The sequence below is a fragment of the Portunus trituberculatus genome, chromosome 41, assembly GCF_017591435.1.
Source record: "Portunus trituberculatus isolate SZX2019 chromosome 41, ASM1759143v1, whole genome shotgun sequence".
Lineage (NCBI taxonomy): Eukaryota > Metazoa > Arthropoda > Malacostraca > Decapoda > Portunidae > Portunus > Portunus trituberculatus.
Window position 1 is genome coordinate 14,586,157 of NC_059295.1, and position 24,039 is coordinate 14,610,195.

The window sequence follows — 24,039 nt, forward strand, 5'->3', positions numbered from 1 at the left end:
CAAAACGGCAGGTTGATACCCGTTCTATTGGTGCCCCATGCTCATGCCCAGACAAGTGCTTTGAAAAGATATGGTGAGTGTGTATACTTTATTATAACTAATCATAGTATTTTAAAACTTATCTTTTACAGGTACTTTCAGCTCACCAAAGATAAAAAAAATTATATTTTCTAATTCAATAAAATCATAAAAAATTGGGATTTGCACATACAAGAACGAAATTAGGACACAATACTTGTTATAGTCTAATTTCAATCATACAGTAAAATATTACAATCATCCAATATTTTGGGGTTGGCTACACAATAGGGTGACAGAAAGACAAACGTACAAAAGCAAAACACACACAAAAAAAAACTCAAATTGTGCATAGATTAATAGATTTTGAGCAGACAAATCATTAGATATATAATAGTAATGCATTTTTTCCGTTTCCATACGAGTTATTACTGCCTAACTTTAGACGCGTTTTACGCAAAACAGGTTTTTTCGAGTTACGCCCTTCTGGCATAACACGCCTCAATTAATCCATTATGAAACTATAAAGCAATCAAAATTTAAGAACAAATAAAAACTTCGGTATCATAGCTTCAGTAAGTAGTGATATTGTCTCTAAAATACGAAATATTTGCAAAGTAAAAATGCCCTAAAATTACTTTGCTTTTAATTTTAGTTTTTCATTTACTGACAACTCACAAAGCAAGCAAGCTTTGGTGCATTTTCATAATTACATTTAATTCCTACCAAGTAACATAGTGAATGATATTGAGAGTTGCAGGGTGAAGACATTAGCATATTACTGGATATGACAAGAAATTTGACAGAAAAGATCATCAGTGAATAGTAAAATAAAAGTGAATGATATATATATATATATATATATATATATATATATATATATATATATATATATATATATATATATATATATATATATATATATATATATATATATATAAAACCTTCTTTGGAACACTCCTGTGAACAGCTTTAAGAGAGGAACTGTGGCCATCTACAGATATAGGAACATAATGGTCAGCAAGATTTTAGATAGTATTGTACTAGTATATTGAGAGATGGATATAGACCATGACCTCTGAGATTCAAAGCCAGAGAGGGCAGAGAGAAAAACAACATTGTGAAGAATTTTCATAGCAGGTATGATACAATTAAAAGGTAGAATGGAGAAAGTCACAAGCCTATAATCATCCCATATTTGACTTTCTTAAAGGTCTAAGTGAAAATTTTAGGTTTGGAAATACAGAAAATGAACGAGATATTACTTCAATTAAGATACAAAAGGAGAAAGTGAGAAAGAAAAAATATAATCATTGACAATACCAGAAACCATTGGGGAAAAAAAGATCTGGTACATACTGACAGAATTTTCTTAATGATGAACATTTTTGTTACTGCATTCAAACTGCATTATATTTAGAGCAAAATATAAAGGAGATGAGTATCAGGATAAGGAATGGTAACATGGACTGTAAACCTTCTCTTGGTTTAGATTCTATTACAGCAAATGGAGTTGAGGCAAGGTTTACAAACTTTAGGATTAAAGTATGTACTTGGAATGCCTCCATATCTGATACAATTAACTTCATTATGTCATCTGCACAAGGAGAGATTCCCTGACATGGAAGCAATAATCATCCCAATGAATAGTAGTGCAATACCTCAGGTCTCCCTAATGCTAGAGTCATATTGTCAAAAGATGTCTGTTTTTTTTAGTCCAAAGGCATTGGTTAAGTATACCACAGAGGAAAGATTAACACTGAAAGAGCCTTGAAAATAATCATTTAACAAAAAAAATTTGAAGGGCTGGAGATTAGGAAATAATCAAGAATATGGCTCCAATTATATGGGTAGTTTGCTGCACTAATTGTTCTATGCTATGAAGGACAGTCAAGTTGAAGGCTTATTCATTACTCTGATCATTGAAAGGTGACAATGCTCATAGGTGGTGGTAAATACTGAGATCCCTAAGTATGAATATTGCTACCCTGGCTCCCTCACCTGACACATGACCCGCCATTGGTGCAGGGGTTGGTGGCTACAGCAGCACAGGGGTTCAGCAGGGTGCAGTTTAGTCCATAAAAACCATCCAGGCAGTCACAGGTGTAGGAGCCATCTGTATGATTTTGGCACCGTCCTAAAGAATATAAAAGTTATCAGTGCATTTCCCAGTCATATTTATTCAAGATTTACAGTGTCTCCATGATTCCCATATTCATTTCTGCTATCCTGATTGTAAATAGGGACAATGATAGCATCTGTCCAGTTCCTTCATATGCCTTCTGATAACACCTTACATATCCTGAACATCCTTTGCAGTATTGTTTCTCTTCAGCACTACAATATCTCATCTGTAATCCTATCTGTATCTGATGCCTGTCCATTCATCAAAATTTCAGATGTTATCTTCACTTCCCTTTGAACATTTCCTTCATACAGCTTCCCATTACCTCTAATCATTCCTACATATCACAACTGCATCTTATCCATTCTTAATTCCATAATTCTCTTTGATGTACTCCATCCTTTTTCTTTTCATAATCTCTTTTGGTCATGAAATCCTTTTAGTCATATACTTACCTCACCTCACTACTTTGGATTGCTAACATTTCCTCTCATCCTTTTACTTATTTCAGATTTTGCCTTCTATCCCCTTTATACTTCATACAAAGGATACCAGTGTGTGTCTGGCTATCTACGGGGACCAAAGGATACCAATGGGGTGTCTGGTAATGAAAGGGGGACCAAAGGACATCAGTGAAGTGTATGGCTACCAAGGAAGGATCAAAGGACACCAGAGGGTGTTTGGCTATCAAGGAAAGACCAAAAGACACCAGTGGGCATCTGGCTATCAAAGGGAGATCAAAGGATAGCAGTGGGCATATGCCTATCAATGAGGGATCATATCTCAGCTTACATAAGTTGAAACTAGTTTTGTCAATTAACTTTTTCATTGTTCTTTTTACACAATGTGTTGGCACTTTCTTGGACTTCATGTTAGTGCCTGTGGTGTGTTGCCATTACCTAGGTGATTGCAGGGGTTATACTATTAGTGGAAAAAATATTACTGAATAATCAGATTTATATCCTGAAGATAAGACTGGGGATCAGAATTATTCTTTTAGGAATGAGCCACCTACGACAGACAGCTAAATTTATTAGGACAAAATTAGTGATCTTTTGTGGCCATTTAACAAAAATTTTAATTTTGTATGAATCAGCCCCATAGCAGGGATGATTTGTACATGCTATGGGTGTGTTTTGTGCATGCTATTTTCAGGCCCAAAAAATTAACTACAGATTATGATGAACAAGATATTGCTTAGTAAAATTAAACAAACACATTACTTAAAAGTGCTCTGTTAATGAATGAACAACAGAGAAGGAGTATCTTTTGAAACATGACTGTCTTATCTTGGCGATCAGTATTACATGTCTATTTCGTCCCTCCAATAACGATAAGAAGTATTATGAATTATATTTTGCTGTGTAAAGTAAAACATATGTGCATCTGATAGTTCTTTTTTTATGAATATGGAAAAATGTGGACAGTTTTGTAATTTTTATCTATTACTATCTCATTTCATGTTAAATTTTTGTATGCTACACTCCCCTCACAACTTGTACACTACACTCCTTCTAGCCATGCTGCCTTCAAGACAGTATTATAACAACAGTGTTGGATAAAACCCAGGTATATCTTCAATTATCACATAAATCTGCCCAATATTCATGTTCAACACCTTACCAGGATGATCAGGCTACATTTAAAGTTATGAAACAGTATGTATGATTGTATGAATGATGCAAAAATCTTAAATTCTTCCCTCTAGTCCACAAGCGGCACCAAATGAGGAATGGTAGCAGCCATCTTGGTTCGCCAGCATTGTGTCTATTCTCAGTGTTGTCAACACAGCTCTCCTATAAATTCTCCAATGTTAATAGAGCTTTTACAAGAGATGTGTGGTGATATTTGGTGTGGAGGAGGATAAGACACCGAGTAAAATGGAGAGAGAGAAAACATAAAAAGGTGATAAATAATATCATTAATGTGGTGCAAGAGGAGGAAAAGACCTAGTACAAGAAATAGAGGACTTCCATAGAATTGGAAAGTTCACAAGAGAAGGTATGAGGCCAATAAGAATCAAACTTAAGTCACAAAAGGATGTAGATGAATTGGTGGAGAAGTCATGGAGGCTAGCCCAGCAGGAAACAACAAGGAAGATTTGGTTGAGAAGAGATCTCGGTGAAAAGGAAAGAGAAATGTTAAATGAGTTGAGAAAGGAGGCTTTGAAAAAAATGAAGAGAGGACAGAAGAAGAGAAGAAAGAGTTTTTCTGGAGAATCTTGGATATGAGACTGAGGAAGTGGTTCATAACCCAGAAAAGTACAGCAAGAAAGGACTAAAGAAACTTACATATGAGCGAAATGTAATGTATTCCAACATAAATGGAGTGATATCGGGATTTTAGAACTCAACGATTACTTGAGGGACAAGAACCCAGATATTGTGGGTCTTACTGAAACAAAACTGAGAGAGGGAGAAGACCTGATGAAGGTTGGAGAAGGAAATATAACGTTTGGAAAAGAAATAGAGTAGGTAAGATGGGAGGAGGAGTGATGTTGCTGGTTAAAAAGATATAAAGGTGGATCAAGTGAAAAAGGTATGGGAAAGGCAGAAGTGCTAAAGATCAGAGCAGAAACTAATGAAGGAAAAAGAGGCACTACATAGTGGTGTACGTACCACCTAAGACAAATGCATGGTCAGTACAGGAATATGAAGAAATGATAAGTGATACAGGAACATGTCTGGAAGAAATGTTGGGTGGCTGTGAACGAACTATAATGATGGGAGATTTTAATTGTAAAGAGGTGTGTTGGGAGGACTGGTCAATGGAAGGATCAGAGACAACATGGGGAAATACACTATTGACACTGGCAATGGAAAATGTGTTAACTCAGTGGGTCAAAGAAGATACTAGGTTTGGAGGAGAGGGAGCATCGTCAAGACTGGACTTGGTCTTTAGTACAGAGCCAATGGTCATTGAGGAGATGAGGGTGGAGTGCCCTTTAGCAAAGAGTGATCATGCAGTTTTGGAGTTCAAGGTGATAGACGAAGAGAAATCTAGAAGAAATGAAGAATATAAAGTGGGAAGATGGAATTATGCCAAGACAGATTTTGGAAACCTAAAGAAATTCTTTCAAGAGACAAATTGGATGAAATTCAAGAGTGCTAAGGAGCAAATGAAAAGTGGAAGGAATTTATAAAAATATACAAAGAAGGTGAGAAAAATTTGTACCAATAAGACAACATAGAGAAGTTGGAAAGCAGGACTGGTTTAACGATAGATGTGAAAAGGCTAGAACAAGAAAAGAGGATGCATGGAAGAGGTGGAGAAGGAAAAGACGGATTAAGCAGTGGAAAGTTACAAAAGAGCAAGAAATGAATATGTGTTGATTAGAAGAGAAGAAAGAAAGAAACAAGAAAAGGATATAATTGATAAATGTAAAGACCAACCAAGGCTTTTTTACAGACATGTGAACAACAACATCAAAAATAGAGAAAGTATTGAAAGTTTAGAAGTAAATGGAGTATACAGTGAAGATCCCAGGAAATGGCAGAGGCTATGAATGGATGCTTTCGGAAGGTATTCACAAAGGAGACTGCTTTTGACAAACCACTGGTAATGGAACAGAAAGGGATTATGAAGGAGTTTCAAGTAACGGTGGAGGAGATCAAGAACATGATGGGGAGTTTAGAAGTGAGAAAAGCTGTGGGACCTGATGGGGTATCAGGATGGATTTTAAGAGAATGCAGGAGCAATTGGCAGAAAAAGTTTGTGAAGTAATTGATGCCTCATTAAGGGAAGGCGTAGTGCCCCAAGACTGGAAAAGAGCTAACATTGTCCCAATCTATAAATCAGGTAACAAGAGAGACCCATTGAACTATAGACCAGTGTCACTTACAAGTGTGGTAGCTAAGATGTGTGAGAGGGTGGTGAAGACTAGATGGACAGACTTCTTGGAGAAAATGACATACTTTGTGAGTGTCAATTTGGTTTTAGGAAAGGGCGTTCATGCACGACAAACCTGATATGTTACTATTCGAGGGTGATAGATGTAATACAGGAAAGAGATGGTTGGGCTGATGGAATATATCTGGATTTAAAAAAGGCCTTTGATAAGGTACCACACCAGAGACTGATCTGGAAACTTGAAATGGTAGGAGGAGTGCATGGCAGTTTACTAAAATGGATGGAAGACTTTTGGTAGGAAGAGAAATGAGAACAATAATTAAGGACAGACCATCAGAATGGGGATTGGTGGAGAGTGGAGTTCCACAGGGATCAGTGTTGGCACCAGTAATGTTCGCAGTCTACATAAATGACATGGTGGATGGGGTGTCCAGTTATGTGAGCCTATTTGCAGACGATGCAAAATTGTTAAGAAAAGTGAGATGTGACAAAGATTGCGAACTACTCCAGGAAGACTTGGACAGAATATGGAAATGGAGCTGTACATGGCAAATGGAGTTCAACACGACAAAATGCAAGAAAATAGAGTTTGGCAAGAGTGAAAGAAGAATCAGGAGTATGTACAAGATAGGAAATGAAGACATAAAACCAGTCATGAAGAAAAAGACCTTGGGGTGACAATTACCAATGACCTATCGCCAGAGAGACATATAAACAAAATAATTGGAGAAGTATTGAACTTATTGAGGAACATAAGAGTGGCGTTCAGATATCTAGATGAAGAAATGATGAAGAAAATAATTACTGCAATGATAAGACCGAGGCTTGAATATGCAACAATACAGTGGGCTCCGAACTTAAAGAAACACATAAGGAAACTAGAGAAAGTACAGAGGGCTGCAACGAAAATGGTGCCTGACTTAAGAGATTTGACTTATGAAGACAGACTGAAAAGAATGCAACTTCCAACCCTGGAAAACAGAAGAGAAAGGGGAGACCTGATAGCAATATACAGAGTGATGATTGGCATGGAAAAATGGATAGGGAAGATCTGTGTATGTGGAATGGAAGAATGTCGAGAGGGCATGGGAAAAACTAAAATGGCCACTTATAGGAGAGATGTGAAAAATATAGCTTCCTCATAGAAGGGTGGAAGCATGGAATAGTTTAGACGTGGAAGTGGTCAACGCAAGGAATATTCATGATTTTAAGAAAAGCTGGACATTAATAGATATGGAGACGGGACAACACGAGCATAGCTCTTTTCCGTATGTTACAATTAGGTAAATACAATTAGGTAAACACACACACACACACACACACACACACACACACACACACACACACACACACACACACGACACACGGAGGTGGTCGCTGAGCTCCAGAGCAATCATCTATAATTCTACAGTTACCTAAGAGTAACCAAGGTGGGAAAGGAGCTGGTAATGTTTGTCCCGTCTCCATATAGTCATGTTAACTGTTGATTAGCAAAATAATGTCCAGTGAAGGTAAATATAAACTGTAGCCTGCGTTTGAGCCATCAGCTGGTTTGTTTACGTCTGCGCAACATGGCGGCCGTGAACTCGAAAGAGGAATCAGACTTCACAGGGTTTCAAGGAATAATGGAGAAGAGCGCTTATGTGAAGAAAATTCTGGAGTTAGAAGGTAAAATTGAAAACTGTTTGAAAAGTATGAGGGCCTGGAAACGAGTTATGACAATGTAAAGAGAGACTGTGCCGATATGAAGAAGGAAAATGCAGCACTGAAAGAGGAAGTTAAGCTAATTAAAGTGAATTGCGAAAATGTGGAGAATCTCTAGGAAAAGTGATGGAGAAGCAGGCTGAATGGAAAAAGTCAGGAAGTGGAAAGAAAGGAGGTAAATTACAAAGTTGCAAGTCTGGAAAAGGAAATCAAAGAGTCAGGGGAGAAAACTTTGGGCCTTGCTGAAATTATAGATCAACAGATCATAGAAGAGAAGATAGCTGAGAAAGTGGTGAAGGTTATTAAGTCAAATGAGACATTGGTGAGGGAAACTGTAGACAAAAAGAGATGTGTGGTGATATTTGGTGTGGAGGAGGATAAGACACCGAGTAAAATGGAGAGAGAGAAAACATAAAAAGGTGATAAATAATATCATTAATGTGGTGCAAGAGGAGGAAAAGACCTAGTACAAGAAATAGAGGACTTCCATAGAATTGGAAAGTTCACAAGAGAAGGTATGAGGCCAATAAGAATCAAACTTAAGTCACAAAAGGATGTAGATGAATTGGTGGAGAAGTCATGGAGGCTAGCCCAGCAGGAAACAACAAGGAAGATTTGGTTGAGAAGAGATCTCGGTGAAAAGGAAAGAGAAATGTTAAATGAGTTGAGAAAGGAGGCTTTGAAAAAAATGAAGAGAGGACAGAAGAGAGAAGAAAGAGTTTTTCTGGAGAATCTTGGATATGAGACTGAGGAAGTGGTTCATAACCCAGAAAAGTACAGCAAGAAAGGACTAAAGAAACTTACATATGAGCGAAATGTAATGTATTCCAACATAAATGGAGTGATATCGGGATTTTAGAACTCAACGATTACTTGAGGGACAAGAACCCAGATATTGTGGGTCTTACTGAAACAAAACTGAGAGAGGGAGAAGACCTGATGAAGGTTGGAGAAGGAAATATAACGTTTGGAAAAGAAATAGAGTAGGTAAGATGGGAGGAGGAGTGATGTTGCTGGTTAAAAAGATATAAAGGTGGATCAAGTGAAAAAGGTATGGGAAAGGCAGAAGTGCTAAAGATCAGAGCAGAAACTAATGAAGGAAAAAGAGGCACTACATAGTGGTGTACGTACCACCTAAGACAAATGCATGGTCAGTACAGGAATATGAAGAAATGATAAGTGATACAGGAACATGTCTGGAAGAAATGTTGGGTGGCTGTGAACGAACTATAATGATGGGAGATTTTAATTGTAAAGAGGTGTGTTGGGAGGACTGGTCAATGGAAGGATCAGAGACAACATGGGGAAATACACTATTGACACTGGCAATGGAAAATGTGTTAACTCAGTGGGTCAAAGAAGATACTAGGTTTGGAGGAGAGGGAGCATCGTCAAGACTGGACTTGGTCTTTAGTACAGAGCCAATGGTCATTGAGGAGATGAGGGTGGAGTGCCCTTTAGCAAAGAGTGATCATGCAGTTTTGGAGTTCAAGGTGATAGACGAAGAGAAATCTAGAAGAAATGAAGAATATAAAGTGGGAAGATGGAATTATGCCAAGACAGATTTTGGAAACCTAAAGAAATTCTTTCAAGAGACAAATTGGATGAAATTCAAGAGTGCTAAGGAGCAAATGAAAAGTGGAAGGAATTTATAAAATATACAAAGAAGGTGAGAAAAATTTGTACCAATAAGACAACATAGAGAAGTTGGAAAGCAGGACTGGTTTAACGATAGATGTGAAAAGGCTAGAACAAGAAAAGAGGATGCATGGAAGAGGTGGAGAAGGAAAAGACGGATTAAGCAGTGGGAAAGTTACAAAAGAGCAAGAAATGAATATGTGTTGATTAGAAGAGAAGAAAGAAAGAAACAAGAAAAGGATATAATTGATAAATGTAAAGACCAACCAAGGCTTTTTTACAGACATGTGAACAACAACATCAAAAATAGAGAAAGTATTGAAAGTTTAGAAGTAAATGGAGTATACAGTGAAGATCCCAGGAAATGGCAGAGGCTATGAATGGATGCTTTCGGAAGGTATTCACAAAGGAGACTGCTTTTGACAAACCACTGGTAATGGAACAGAAAGGGATTATGAAGGAGTTTCAAGTAACGGTGGAGGAGATCAAGAACATGATGGGGAGTTTAGAAGTGAGAAAAGCTGTGGGACCTGATGGGGTATCAGGATGGATTTTAAGAGAATGCAGGAGCAATTGGCAGAAAAAGTTTGTGAAGTAATTGATGCCTCATTAAGGGAAGGCGTAGTGCCCCAAGACTGGAAAAGAGCTAACATTGTCCCAATCTATAAATCAGGTAACAAGAGAGACCCATTGAACTATAGACCAGTGTCACTTACAAGTGTGGTAGCTAAGATGTGTGAGAGGGTGGTGAAGACTAGATGGACAGACTTCTTGGAGAAAATGACATACTTTGTGAGTGTCAATTTGGTTTTAGGAAAGGGCGTTCATGCACGACAAACCTGATATGTTACTATTCGAGGGTGATAGATGTAATACAGGAAAGAGATGGTTGGGCTGATGGAATATATCTGGATTTAAAAAAGGCCTTTGATAAGGTACCACACCAGAGACTGATCTGGAAACTTGAAATGGTAGGAGGAGTGCATGGCAGTTTACTAAAATGGATGGAAGACTTTTGGTAGGAAGAGAAATGAGAACAATAATTAAGGACAGACCATCAGAATGGGGATTGGTGGAGAGTGGAGTTCCACAGGGATCAGTGTTGGCACCAGTAATGTTCGCAGTCTACATAAATGACATGGTGGATGGGGTGTCCAGTTATGTGAGCCTATTTGCAGACGATGCAAAATTGTTAAGAAAAGTGAGATGTGACAAAGATTGCGAACTACTCCAGGAAGACTTGGACAGAATATGGAAATGGAGCTGTACATGGCAAATGGAGTTCAACACGACAAAATGCAAGAAAATAGAGTTTGGCAAGAGTGAAAGAAGAATCAGGAGTATGTACAAGATAGGAAATGAAGACATAAAACCAGTCATGAAGAAAAGACCTTGGGGTGACAATTACCAATGACCTATCGCCAGAGAGACATATAAACAAAATAATTGGAGAAGTATTGAACTTATTGAGGAACATAAGAGTGGCGTTCGTATATCTAGATGAAGAAATGATGAAGAAAATAATTACTGCAATGATAAGACCGAGGCTTGAATATGCAACAATACAGTGGGCTCCGAACTTAAAGAAACACATAAGGAAACTAGAGAAAGTACAGAGGGCTGCAACGAAAATGGTGCCTGACTTAAGAGATTTGACTTATGAAGACAGACTGAAAAGAATGCAACTTCCAACCCTGGAAAACAGAAGAGAAAGGGGAGACCTGATAGCAATATACAGAGTGATGATTGGCATGGAAAAATGGATAGGGAAGATCTGTGTATGTGGAATGGAAGAATGTCGAGAGGGCATGGGAAAAACTAAAATGGCCACTTATAGGAGAGATGTGAAAAATATAGCTTCCTCATAGAAGGGTGGAAGCATGGAATAGTTTAGACGTGGAAGTGGTCAACGCAAGGAATATTCATGATTTTAAGAAAAGCTGGACATTAATAGATATGGAGACGGGACAACACGAGCATAGCTCTTTTCCGTATGTTACAATTAGGTAAATACAATTAGGTAAACACACACACACACACACACACACACAAAAGAGTTTTTCTGGAGAATCTTGGATATGAGACTGAGAAAGTGGTTCATAACCCAGAAAAGTACAGTAAGAAAGGACTAAAGAAACTTAAGTGTGAGCGGATTGTAATGTATTCCAACATAAATGGAGTGATATCGGGGATTTCAGAACTCAACGATTACTTGAGGGACAAGAACCCAGATATTGTGGGTCTTACTGAAACAAAACTGAGAGAGGAGAAGACCTGATGATGGTTGGAGAAGGGAAATATAATGTTTGGAAAAGAAATAGAGTAGGTAAGATGGGAGGAGGAGTGATGTTGCTGGTTAAAAAAGATATAAAGGTGGATCAAGTGAAAGAAGGTATGGGAAAGGCAGAAGTGCTAAAGATCAGAGCAGAAACTAATGAAGGAAAAAAGAGGCACTACATAGTGGTGTATGTACCACCTAAGACAAATGCATGGTCAGTACAGGAATATGAAGAAATGATAAGAGATACAGGAACATGTCTGGAAGAAATGTTGGGTGGCTGTGAACGAACTATAATGATGGGAGATTTTAATTGTAAAGAGGTGTGTTGGGAGGACTGGTCAATGGAAGGATCAGAGACAACATGGGGAAATACACTATTGACACTGGCAATGGAAAATGTGTTAACTCAGTGGGTCAAAGAAGATACTAGGTTTGGAGGAGAGGGAGCATCATCAAGACTGGACTTGGTCTTTAGTACAGAGCCAATGGTCATTGAGGAGATGAGGGTGGAGTGCCCTTTAGCAAAGAGTGATCATGCAGTTTTGGAGTTCAAGGTGATAGATGAAGAGAAATCTAGAAGAAATGAAGAATATAAAGTGGGAAGATGGAATTATGCCAAGACAGATTTTGGAAACCTAAAGAAATTCTTTCAAGAGACAAATTGGATGAAATTCAAGAGTGCTAAGGAGCAAATGAAAAGTGGAAGGAATTTATAAAAATATACAAAGAAGGTGAGAAAAATTTGTACCAATAAGACAACATAGAGAAGTTGGAAAGCAGGACTGGTTTAACGATAGATGTGAAAAGGCTAGAACAAGAAAAGAGGATGCATGGAAGAGGTGGAGAAGGAAAAGACGGATTAAGCAGTGGGAAAGTTACAAAAGAGCAAGAAATGAATATGTGTTGATTAGAAGAGAAGAAAGAAAGAAACAAGAAAAGGATATAATTGATAAATGTAAAGACCAACCAAGGCTTTTTACAGACATGTGAACAACAACATCAAAAATAGAGAAAGTATTGAAAGTTTAGAAGTAAATGGAGTATGCAGTGAGGATCCCAGGAAATGGCAGAGGCTATGAATGGATGCTTTCGGAAGGTATTCACAAAGGAGACTGCTTTTGACAAACCACTGGTAATGGAACAGAAAGGGATTATGAAGGAGTTTCAAGTAACTGTGGAGGAGATCAAGAATATGATGGGGAGTTTAGAAGTGAGAAAAGCTGTGGGACCTGATGGGGTATCAGGATGGATTTTAAGAGAATGCAGGGAGCAACTGGCAGAAAAAGTTTGTGAAGTAATTGATGCCTCATTAAGGGAAGGTGTAGTGCCCCAAGACTGGAAAAGAGCTAACATTGTCCCAATTTATAAATCAGGTAACAAGAGAGACCCATTGAACTATAGACCAGTGTCACTTACAAGTGTGGTAGCTAAGATGTGTGAGAGGGTGGTGAAGAATAGATGGACAGACTTCTTGGAGAAAATGACATACTTTGTGAGTGTCAATTTGGTTTTAGAAGAGGGCGTTCATGCACGACAAACCTGATATGTTACTATTCGAGGGTGATAGATGTAATACAGGAAAGAGATGGTTGGGCTGATGGAATATATCTGGATTTAAAAAGGCCTTTGATAAGGTACCACACGGAGACTGATCTGGAAACTTGAAATGGTAGGAGGAGTGCATGGCAGTTTACTAAAATGGATGGAAGACTTTTGGTAGGAAGAGAAATGAGAACAATAATTAAGGACAGACCATCAGAATGGGGCTTGGTGGAGAGTGGAGTTCCACAGGGATCAGTGTTGGCACCAGTAATGTTCGCGGTCTACATAAATGACATGGTGGATGGGGTGTCCAGTTATGTGAGCCTATTTGCAGACGATGCAAAATTGTTAAGAAAAGTGAGATGTGACAAAGATTGCGAACTACTCCAGGAAGACTTGGACAGAATATGGAAATGGAGCTGTACATGGCAAATGGAGTTCAACACGACAAAATGCAAGAAATTAGAGTTTGGCAAGAGTGAAAGAAGAATCAGGAGTATGTACAAGATAGGAAATGAAGACATAAAACCAGTCATGAAGAAAAAGACCTTGGGGTGACAATTACCAATGACCTATCGCCAGAGAGACATATAAACAAAATAATTGGAGAAGTATTGAACTTATTGAGGAACATAAGAGTGGCGTTCAGATATTTAGATGAAGAAATGATGAAGAAAATAATTACTGCAATGATAAGACTGAGGCTTGAATATGCAACAATACAGTGGGCTCCGAACTTAAAGAAACACATAAGGAAACTAGAGAAAGTACAGAGGGCTGCAACAAAAATGGTGCCTGACTTAAGAGATTTGACTTATGAAGACAGACTGAACAGAATGCAACTTCCGACCCTGGAAAACAGAAGAGAGAGGGAGACCTGATAGCAATATACAGAGTGATGATTGGCATGGAAAAATGGATAGGGAAGATCTGTGTATGTGGAATGAAAGTGTCGAGAGGGCATGGAAAAAACTAAAATGGCCACTTATAGGAGAGATGTGAAAAATATAGCTTCCTCATAGAAGGGTGGAAGCATGGAATAGTTTAGATGTGGAAGTGGTCAATGCAAGGAATATTCATGATTTTAAGAAAAGTTGGACATTAGTAGATATGGAGACGGGACAGTACGAGCGTAGCTCCTTTCCCGTATGTTACAATTAGGTAAATACACGATGATATAAGGAATAAGTGCCCATTGGGAAAGTGACCATGTAATATTAGAAATGGACATAGAAGAGGGAAAGGAAGATAGAGATGATTCATACAAAGGAGACTGATTAAATTACAGAAAGGCTGATATTGAGAATCTCAAGAACTAACTTCAAGTACGTTAAATGGGAGGAGATGGAAAACTCAGAGACAGTGCAAGAGAAGTATAACTTATTTTTGGAAATATACAAAACAGGAGTCAGGGAATATGTCCCGAAATACAGACCTAAAGAAGAAGGAAAGAAAGATTGGTTTAACACAAGGTGTGCTAGGGCAAAGGAGAAAAGAGATGGAGCATGGAAAAGGTGGAGGAAAAATAGAAATCCAGTAAATATGGAAAACATCAAGGCAGCAAAAAATGAATAAGTTAAGGTGAGGAAGGATGAGGAAAGGAACTATGAAAAGAACATTGTTGAAAAGTGTAATGAGCAACCGAAATTGTTCTAGATTCATAAATGGAAAAATTACGCAAAAAGAAACAATAGAAAGGTTAAAAGGAGAGAACGGGATAATGGAAGACCCAAAAAGTATGGCAGAACTATTAAATGATAAATTCCAGGAGGTCTTTACTAAGGAATCCAAATTTGAAAGGCCACAGGGTAATAGAGAGACTGTGTATATGAAAGAGGTTAAAGTAACCAAGCTTGAAATAAAAGAGTTAATGAAGGAATTGGATGAATGGAAGGCAATGGGACCAGATGAAGTCTCAGGCAGAATATTGAAAGGATGTAGAGAAGAACTAGCAAGTTCTATATACAGCATCATAAAATGCTCAATAGAAAATGGAACAGTAGTACTACCAGTAAAATGGAAAAGAGCTGAGGTGGTTCTCATACATAAGAGTGGAAGGAAGGAAGAACCTCTAAATTACAGACCGGTATCACTAACTAGTGTAATATGCAAGATGTGTGAAAGAATAATAAAGAAACAATGGATCGAGTTCCTTGAAGACAACAAATTAATATCAAATAGCCAATTTGGTTTTAGAAAAAGATGGTTGTGTGTAACTAATTTACTGAGTTTCTACTCTAGAATAGTTGATAGAGTACAGGAGAGAGAGGGATGGGTTGACTGTATTTATTTGGATTTAAAAAAAGGCATTTAACAAAGTGCCACATGCAAGATTACTGTGGAAGTTAGAGGAGAAGCGTGGCTTAAAAGGAAGCACATTGATATGGATGGAAAATTATTTAAGGGGGAGAGAAATAAGGACGGTAGTTAAAGATATGAAATTCAAGTGGAGAGCAGTAGAAAGCGGAGTGCCGCATGGGTCAGTATTAGCACCAATACTTTTCCTCATATCTATAAACGACATGCCAGAAGGAGTGAACAGCTACATAAATCTGTTTGCAGATGATATGAAACTGCAGAGTTATAAAGCAAAAAGAGGATTGTGAAATACTGCAGGAAGACCTAAATAAGATCTGAGAATGGAGTAAAAAGTGGGAAATGGAATTCAATGTGAACAAAAGCCATGTCATGGCAATGGGAAAGAGTGAAAGATGACCCGTGGGAATCTATAAGATGAGAGATGGAGTAAAACTGGAGAAAGTAAAAAAGGAAAAGGACTTAGGAGTGACGATGGAAGAAAACAATCAACCGGTAAACCATACTGATACAATTTTCAGAGAGACATGTAATTTGCTAAGGAATATTGGAGTAGCATTTCACTACATGGACAAAGAAATGATGAAGAAATTGATAAGTACTATAATAAGACCCAGATTGGAATATGCAGGAGTACTGTGGACCCCTCATAAAAAGAAACACATAAGAAAGTTGGAGAGAGTACAAAAAATGACTACAAGAATGGTTCCAGAATTTGAAGAGATGACATATGAGGAGAGACTAAAGGCTATGGATCTACCAACCCTGGAACAGAGAAGGGAGAGAGGGGATCTGATACAAGTTTATAAATTGATCAACAGAATGGACCCAGTGGATAATGAGAAACTGATCCTGAGAGAAGAATATGACATTCGAAGCACAAGATCGCATAGTAAAAAGCTGAGAAAGGGAAGATGTTTGAGAGATGTTAAAAAATATAGTTTCCCACAAAGATGTGTTGAGACGTGGAACAGTTTGAGTGAAGAAGTGGTGTCAGCAACGAGTGTGCATAGTTTTAAAGAAAAATTGGATAAGTGTAGATATGGAGACACACGAGCATAAAGCCCAAGCCCTGTAAAACTACAACTAGGTAAATACAATTAGGTAACTACACACACACACACACACACACACACACACACACACACACACACACACACACACACAACCTTGAAGTACACTTACATGACTCTTTAAAAAAAGATGTTCTTACATGAAATTAGCTCCTGCTCTTTTAATATATTGTTCTATATCTTTTTTTTTTTTTTTATTATTCTTACCTGGAGAAGCTACAAAATTTATCTTCTCCTCTTCCTTGCTTCCTTGCTTGTACTATGCAAGATATCTATTGTTTTATTATTTTTTTATGAAAGAAACACCACACACCAACATACTGACAAACTTAATGCATAGGAGGACTATTTTCACTCACAGTTACTTGTAGTGGTTGCTTTCACGGGAATGGCAGCAACAGACAGCTCCTGGCCTGCCCAAGCTCGCACACCCACTGTGTATTCTGTCCACCTGAGCAGACCGCTAACCACCGCACAGTAGCGGTACACCTTGACCAGACCGTCACCCCTCGTTGGTGTCTCCTGGTCATTATTCCACCCAGTCAACTGTCAGCAAAGGAAAAATAACACCGTAATAAGATCATGGATCATGTTCTCAAAAATGTTGCTTTATTTATGTTACATGTAATCAACAGACTCTAATGGAGGGTACAAGAGTTTTCAGGATGGTTTTCATCATTCCAGGGATAGATTAACAAATGTTCTATGTTATCAATCAGAAAAGCACTCATGAAAACCTGACTTATGATCTTGTTGGCCTTTGGAAATTGTTATGAAGAGAAAAGAAAGCCTTAAAGAATATAATTCTACTGCCTATACACACACACACACACACACACACACACACACACACACACACACACAAAAGAGCTGACATTGTGCCTATATATAAGAATGGTAGTAGAATGGAACCGTTAAATTACAGACCAGTATCATTGACTAGTATATTGTGCAAAGTATGTGAAGAAGTAATTAAAGCTAAGTGGAGTGAGTATCTAGAAAGTGAAAACATTCTGAGTGAAAGGCAGTTTGGTTTCAGAAAAGGAAGATCGTGTGTATCCAATTTATTATGTTTTTATTCAAGAGTGACTGACATACTACAACATAGAGAGGGATGGGTGGATGCTATTTACCTGGACTTGAGAAAGGCCTTTGATAAAGTGCCACACAATAGACTGATGTGGAAACTAAAGAAAATTGGAGGAGTAAGTGATAAGCTACCAAAATGGATGGAAAATTACTTAGTGGGAAAAGAAATGCGAACAGTGGTGAAGAGAAGGAAGTCCGAGTGGAAGAAGGTAACCAGTGGAGTTCCACAAGGGTCAGTGTTTGGTCCCATCATGTTTTTGATTTATGTTAATGATATGCCAGTAGGAATAGACAGTTACATGAATATGTTTGCGGACAATACCAAAATTATGAGGAGAGTAAAGAATGTAGAAGATTGTAACAAGCTACAGGAAGATCTTGATAAAATATATGAGTGGAGTAAAGAGTGGCAGATGGAATTCAATATAAACAAGAGCCATGTTATGAAAATGGGAAGAAGTAGATACAGACCAAACAGGGATTACAGGCTGGGTGAAGAGAAAATTGAAGAGACCAATGAGGAGAAAGACTTAGGAAAAACCGTGCAAAACACTCTGTCACCGGAGAAACACATTAACATGATATTTGGGAAAACATATAACATGCTTCAAAATACTGGCCTTGCATTCCACTAACTAGATGAAGGGATGATGAAGAAGATATTATGCACCTTAATAAGACCCCAGTTAGAATATGCAGCTTGTGTCTGGTCACCGCATATGAAGAAAAATGTGAAGAAGGTGGAAAGGGTACAGAGGCTGGCAACAAGGATGGTACCAGGATTCAGGGAGTTAGACTATGAGGAAAGACTGAGGGAACTGGGACTGACTACATTAGAAGAGAGAAGAACAAGAGAAGACATGATAACTATGTATAAATTGGTGAACAAGATTGACATATTGGACAGAGAATTGATAAAGGTGACCACAAGTAATCATCTCCGAGGACATGGAAAAAAACGAATAAAAGACATCTGTCTAAATGACGTGAGAAAGTACAGTTTCCCGCATCGTAGTATTGATAAGTGGAATAAACTGAGTAGTGATGTCATTGACGCAGTGTGTGTCAATCAGATGAAAGAGAGATATGACAGGAGTGGACAAGGAGACAGGACACAGAGAGCTTAACTCGGGCCCTGTAATACACAAATAGGTAAATAGGTAAATACACACACACACACACACACACACACACACACACACACACACACACACACACACACACACACACACACACACACACACACACACACACACACACACACACACACACACAAACATGGATGGAAGAAAATAATCAACTGGCAAGCCATATTGATAGAATTTTCAGAGAGACATACAATTTGTTAAGGAATATTGGAATAGCATTTCACTACATGGACAAAGAAATGATGAAGAAACTGATAAGTACTATAATAAGACCCAGATTGGAATATGCAGGAGTAGTGTGGACCCCTCACAAAAAGAAACACATAAGGAAGCTGGAGAGACTACAAAAAATGGCTACAAGAATGGTCCCAGAACTTGAAGGGATGACATATGAGGAGAGACTAAAGGCTTTGGATCTTCCAACATTGGAACAGAGAAGGGAGAGAGGGGATCTCATACAAGTTTATAAATTGATGAACAGAATGGACCAAGTGGACAATGAGTATCTCATCCTGAGAGAAGAATATGCCAGTCGAAGCACAATATCGCATAGTAAGAAGCTGAGGAAGGGAAGATGTGTAAGAGATATTAAAAAGTATAGTTTCCCGCAAAGATGTATTGAGACATAGAACAGTTTGAATGAAGAAGTAGTGTCTGCAACGAGTGTGCATACTTTTAAAGTAAGATTGGATAAGTGAAGATATGGAGACGGGGCCACATGAGCATAAAGCCCAGGCCCTGTAAAACTACAACTAGGTAAATACACACACACACACACACACACACACACACACACACACACACACACACACACACACACACACACACACACACGATGGATCAAAAAGTAAAGGAAAACACAAGATTCAGAGGAAACGATGAGCTGGCGAGATTAGACCTGGTTTTTACAAGGGGTATACAAATGAATGATGATATAAGATATAAGTGCCCATTGGGAAAGAGTGATCATGTAATATTAGAAATGGAAAAGAAGATAAAGATGAATCATACAAAGGAGAACAATTAAATTACAGAAAGTCTGATATTGAGAATCTCAAGAACTATTTCAAATACGCTAACTGGGAGGAGATGGAAAACTCTGAGGAGGTGCAAGAGAAATATAACTTATTTTTGGAAATATACAAAACAGGAGTCAAGGAATATGTCCCAAAATATAGACCTAAGGAAGAAGGAAAGAAAGATTGGTTTAACGCAAAGTGTGTCAGGGCAAAGGAGAAAAGAGATGGAGCATGGAAAAGGTGAAGGAGAAATAGAAATCCAGCAAATAAGGAAAACTTCAAAGCAACGAGCAATGAATATGTTAAGGTGAGGATAAACAGTTACATGAATTTATTAGCTGATAATGCAAAGCTGCTAAGAGTTATCAAAACCAGAGAAGACTGTCTGCTGTTGTAGCAAGATATAAACAAAATCTATGAGTGGAGCAAGAAGTGGAAATAGGAGTCTAATGCCAAGGAATGTCACATAATGGAACTAGGAAAGAGTAAGAGAAGACTGGTATGGAACTATTTAATGGAAGAAGAACAAATAATGAAGACTAAAGAGGAAAAAGATCTGGGAGTAATCATACAGGAAAATCTCAGCAACGAAAAACACATAAGCAAGATATTTGGACTATCATATAAAATGCTGACTAATATAAAAGTGGCATTTCACTAAATGGATAAAGATACAATGAAAAAAAATAATCACAAGCATGATACGTCCAAGGCTAGAATATGCAGCAGTGATAAGGTCTCCGAGTTCTAAAAAGGACATAAGAAAATTGGAAAGGATACAGAAGACTGCTACAAAGATGGTGCTGGAATTAAAGGACTTTACATATGAAGAACGACTGAAGGAAATGGGACCTTACAAGATAGAAGAGAACGTGGGGACCTAATAACAATGTATAAGATAGTAAATTATATTGAAAAGATTGACAAAGAAGACCTGGTGCAGTTGACAGAAGAAGATGAAAGAACAAGAGAACATGAAAAGAAGATCGGGGTGAGGCAGTGTGTGAAGGTTATTGGAAAATACAGTTTTCCACACAGAACGGTGGAAAAATGGAATGCATTGGATAATGAAGTTGTTATAGTACATAATGTGCATAACTTTAAGGAAAAATTAGATAAATGGAGATATGGAGACAGGACACTATGAGCCCTGTACAATACAACTAAGAAAATACACACACACACACACACACACACACACACACATATATATATATATATATATATATATATATATATATATATATATATATATATATATATATATATATATATGATAGATACATAGATATATACATAAAAATCCTGACGTCACCTGAAAAAAACATATTGTTTGTAATTTGCTGAGAGAATGTTAAATAAAAAAAAAGTATATATATTGGACCAATAAGAATTTAGTTGCATTCCCTTTTATCTTTACAATATTTTGAAGACATTTGGGGGCACTGGATGCAAGGTTTTGCAGGTAAGTTTGTGGAAAATTGGCCCACAGTTGCTTGACTGCAGTCTCAAGTTTCAGCAGTGATGACATGTTCATACCACGCAGCTGTCTCTTCATGTACGCCCACAAGTTTTCTATAGGATTTAATATCTGGGCTCTTGCTAGGATAATCACCAATAAAGGAAACCTCACAGTCAGTCAGCCACTGCTTAATATATTTAGCAACATGTGCAGGAGCAGAATCCTGCATAAACACTTTTGCTTGTATTTTTTCAAAGGAACTGAACAAGACATCAATCAAAAGCTCTAAATAGTTGTGTTGGTTCACTTTAACATTAGCAGGAAGAATAACTAAATAACTAACACCATAGTATGTAAAGCAGCCCCAAACCATATGTGATGCTGGGTGCTTCATGAACTTGGAGGTGTACTTAGAATCTAAGGGATCACTGCCTGGCTTGCAATAGACTCGTGATGATGGTGTCCCAGTAATAGTGAAAGCTGCCATCACTCCAGAGCACTGTCTTCCATTGCTCCTCACTCTAGACTAGGTGATTGTTTGCAAAATTTTACTCTCTTCTCCTTTTGCAGTGTAGTTAACAGGGGTTTCTTGTAGGCACAGTAACATTTGTAGTCCAAGTCATTGAGCAAAATATCCTGCACACTCCTCACAGACACATGTTCCAGTAACTGTGGGTTTTTTTCTTTGATTTTCCGTACTGTCAGCCTTGGTTCTTTAGCAACCTACCTGGAGATCAAGTGCACAGCACACAGGTTTTTAAAAGATGTCTTACAAGGCCTACTAGACTTGGGAAGTGGAATGAGTGCAGAAGGTTACCCCGCTTCCTCAACATGCTTTTACCAAACGCTGTGTTGTTCTCAGCTTAACAACTGTTTGAGTGGAAATAAATGGGAGATCGTAACTAGCCTTGTATAAAGTGAACTTCTCCTTCCAAATGTCCCTCCTTGTAGTCAATTTGGGCATGTTGAGAGGGTGGAAGCAAAATAATAGTGCAATTAGCCTACGCCTGGCACATCAGACACGTAATCCACCTCTTTTAAGCAGCTGAATAGCTATTGAGGTGACTCAGACACTGGCGACAGTATCTAGGTGAGCGTACAAGACTGCCAGTTAGTGTGCAAAAGCGTCAAAACATATTGCAGTCACGAGGTGTCAGGATTTTCCACGCATACTGTGTATGTATATATGTATATATATATATATATATATATATATATATATATATATATATATATATATATATATATATATATATATATATATATATATATATATATATATATATATATATATATATATATATATATATATATATATATATATATATATATATATATATATATATATATATATATATATATATATATATATATATATATATATATATATATATATATATATATATATATATATATATATATATATATATATATATATATATATATATATATATATATATATATATATATATATATATATATATATATATATATATATATATATATATATATATATACTCTCAGAAATACCTTACTCTTTCACTGAAACTATTTTCTATGACCACATAGATGATAAGTTGGATTCCCAAGTGTTTCTCCTGCTAATAAAGTAGAAATCTTGTTCATCTATCATTATAACTGTAAAGGAAGCCCTTGAAAATCCATGTAATTTCAAGTAGAGCCTTTTCAATGTAGTGTAGGTGTGAGGCAAAAGTGTTTCAGAATATGAGCCAATGCTGAAAGAGTATTTCATTTAAGTGATGGTACTTCCTTTCCTACCTTTTGATGGAGCTGTTCAGTTGTCAGATTGAGAAAGCCATCACCTGGATTACTTGAACTGTCTGCTGGTACATAGCTGAGAATGTAGCCTTCAGGGGTGCCCAGGGCAGGGGGTGACCAGCACACTGTCAGGCTGGACTCCGAGCTGTTTGTTATGACCACTGAGCGAGGAGCTGGAAGGGAGCCGCTTTTCCATTATGATGCTTACTGTTCAGTCTTACATCAGTGTGCATATGAAGATATAATTGGTATTTTCATTCATTCTCCCTCTCTCATTATATTCAAGTGTAAAATTAATGGTAGTTTTTAGAAAGTACTAGATTATTAAAGTCTCTCTCTCCCAGACCTCCGGCAAACACACCTGGCATATCCCTGATGTAGATGGTGAGGTTGGCCAGGCTGTACCGCTGCGGGGAGCCACCATCCACAGCCCCTACCAGCAGGTGCAGAGGTGAGGGTGTGAGGTGCAGGGATCGTGCCAATCTTAGGTCCCCAGTGAGGGGGTCCATTCGCACCGGGGACCATGCTCTACTCACACATGAAAAAAGGTAAATAAGTAAATAAGTAAATGAATAAATATAGATGAAAGAACACAAAAATAGTTAGACAGATAGATGAATAAATAAAGAAATAAAGAAATTAATAAATATACAAATTAAGATTAACTATTGAGCATTATTGTATGCTCTTTTTTATTATCATTTGGATCAATGTTAACAACCATAACTTTACCTTTAACATCCACTTAGTCAGGTATTTGCATAAAAAATAAGCATGCAGAATCTTTGGTACCACATTAAACATAATTTTGTTAGTGCTGTGACTACTTATGTCTCTATTATGACACTTTTTTTTAATAGGTAATCAAGGAAAAATTCAAATTAAAGCAACGGAGAGATCTGGTGCACAATTGTTCCTTTATATTTTCAGTGGAGTTTTCAAGAGTAATAAGATTGCACGAGAATACTTTGTTACCTTAAGGAGAAGGAACAGTGG

General features: G+C 37.5%; 1 protein-coding gene across 1 annotated transcript in view; it reads right to left on the reverse strand.

Annotated features, from left to right (window-relative positions):
* Nucleotides 1-24,039, reverse strand: part of LOC123516671 — a 161,554-nt gene that overhangs the window by 51,382 nt on the left and 86,133 nt on the right. The window contains exons 5-9 of the mRNA XM_045276273.1: nt 23,405-23,571; nt 23,044-23,216; nt 16,901-17,092; nt 3,043-3,064; nt 2,020-2,155 (exon numbers count right to left, since the gene is read on the reverse strand). Coding sequence (XP_045132208.1) covers nt 2,020-2,155; nt 3,043-3,064; nt 16,901-17,092; nt 23,044-23,216; nt 23,405-23,571 — 690 coding nt within the window. The remainder of the gene's footprint in view (nt 1-2,019; nt 2,156-3,042; nt 3,065-16,900; nt 17,093-23,043; nt 23,217-23,404; nt 23,572-24,039) is intronic.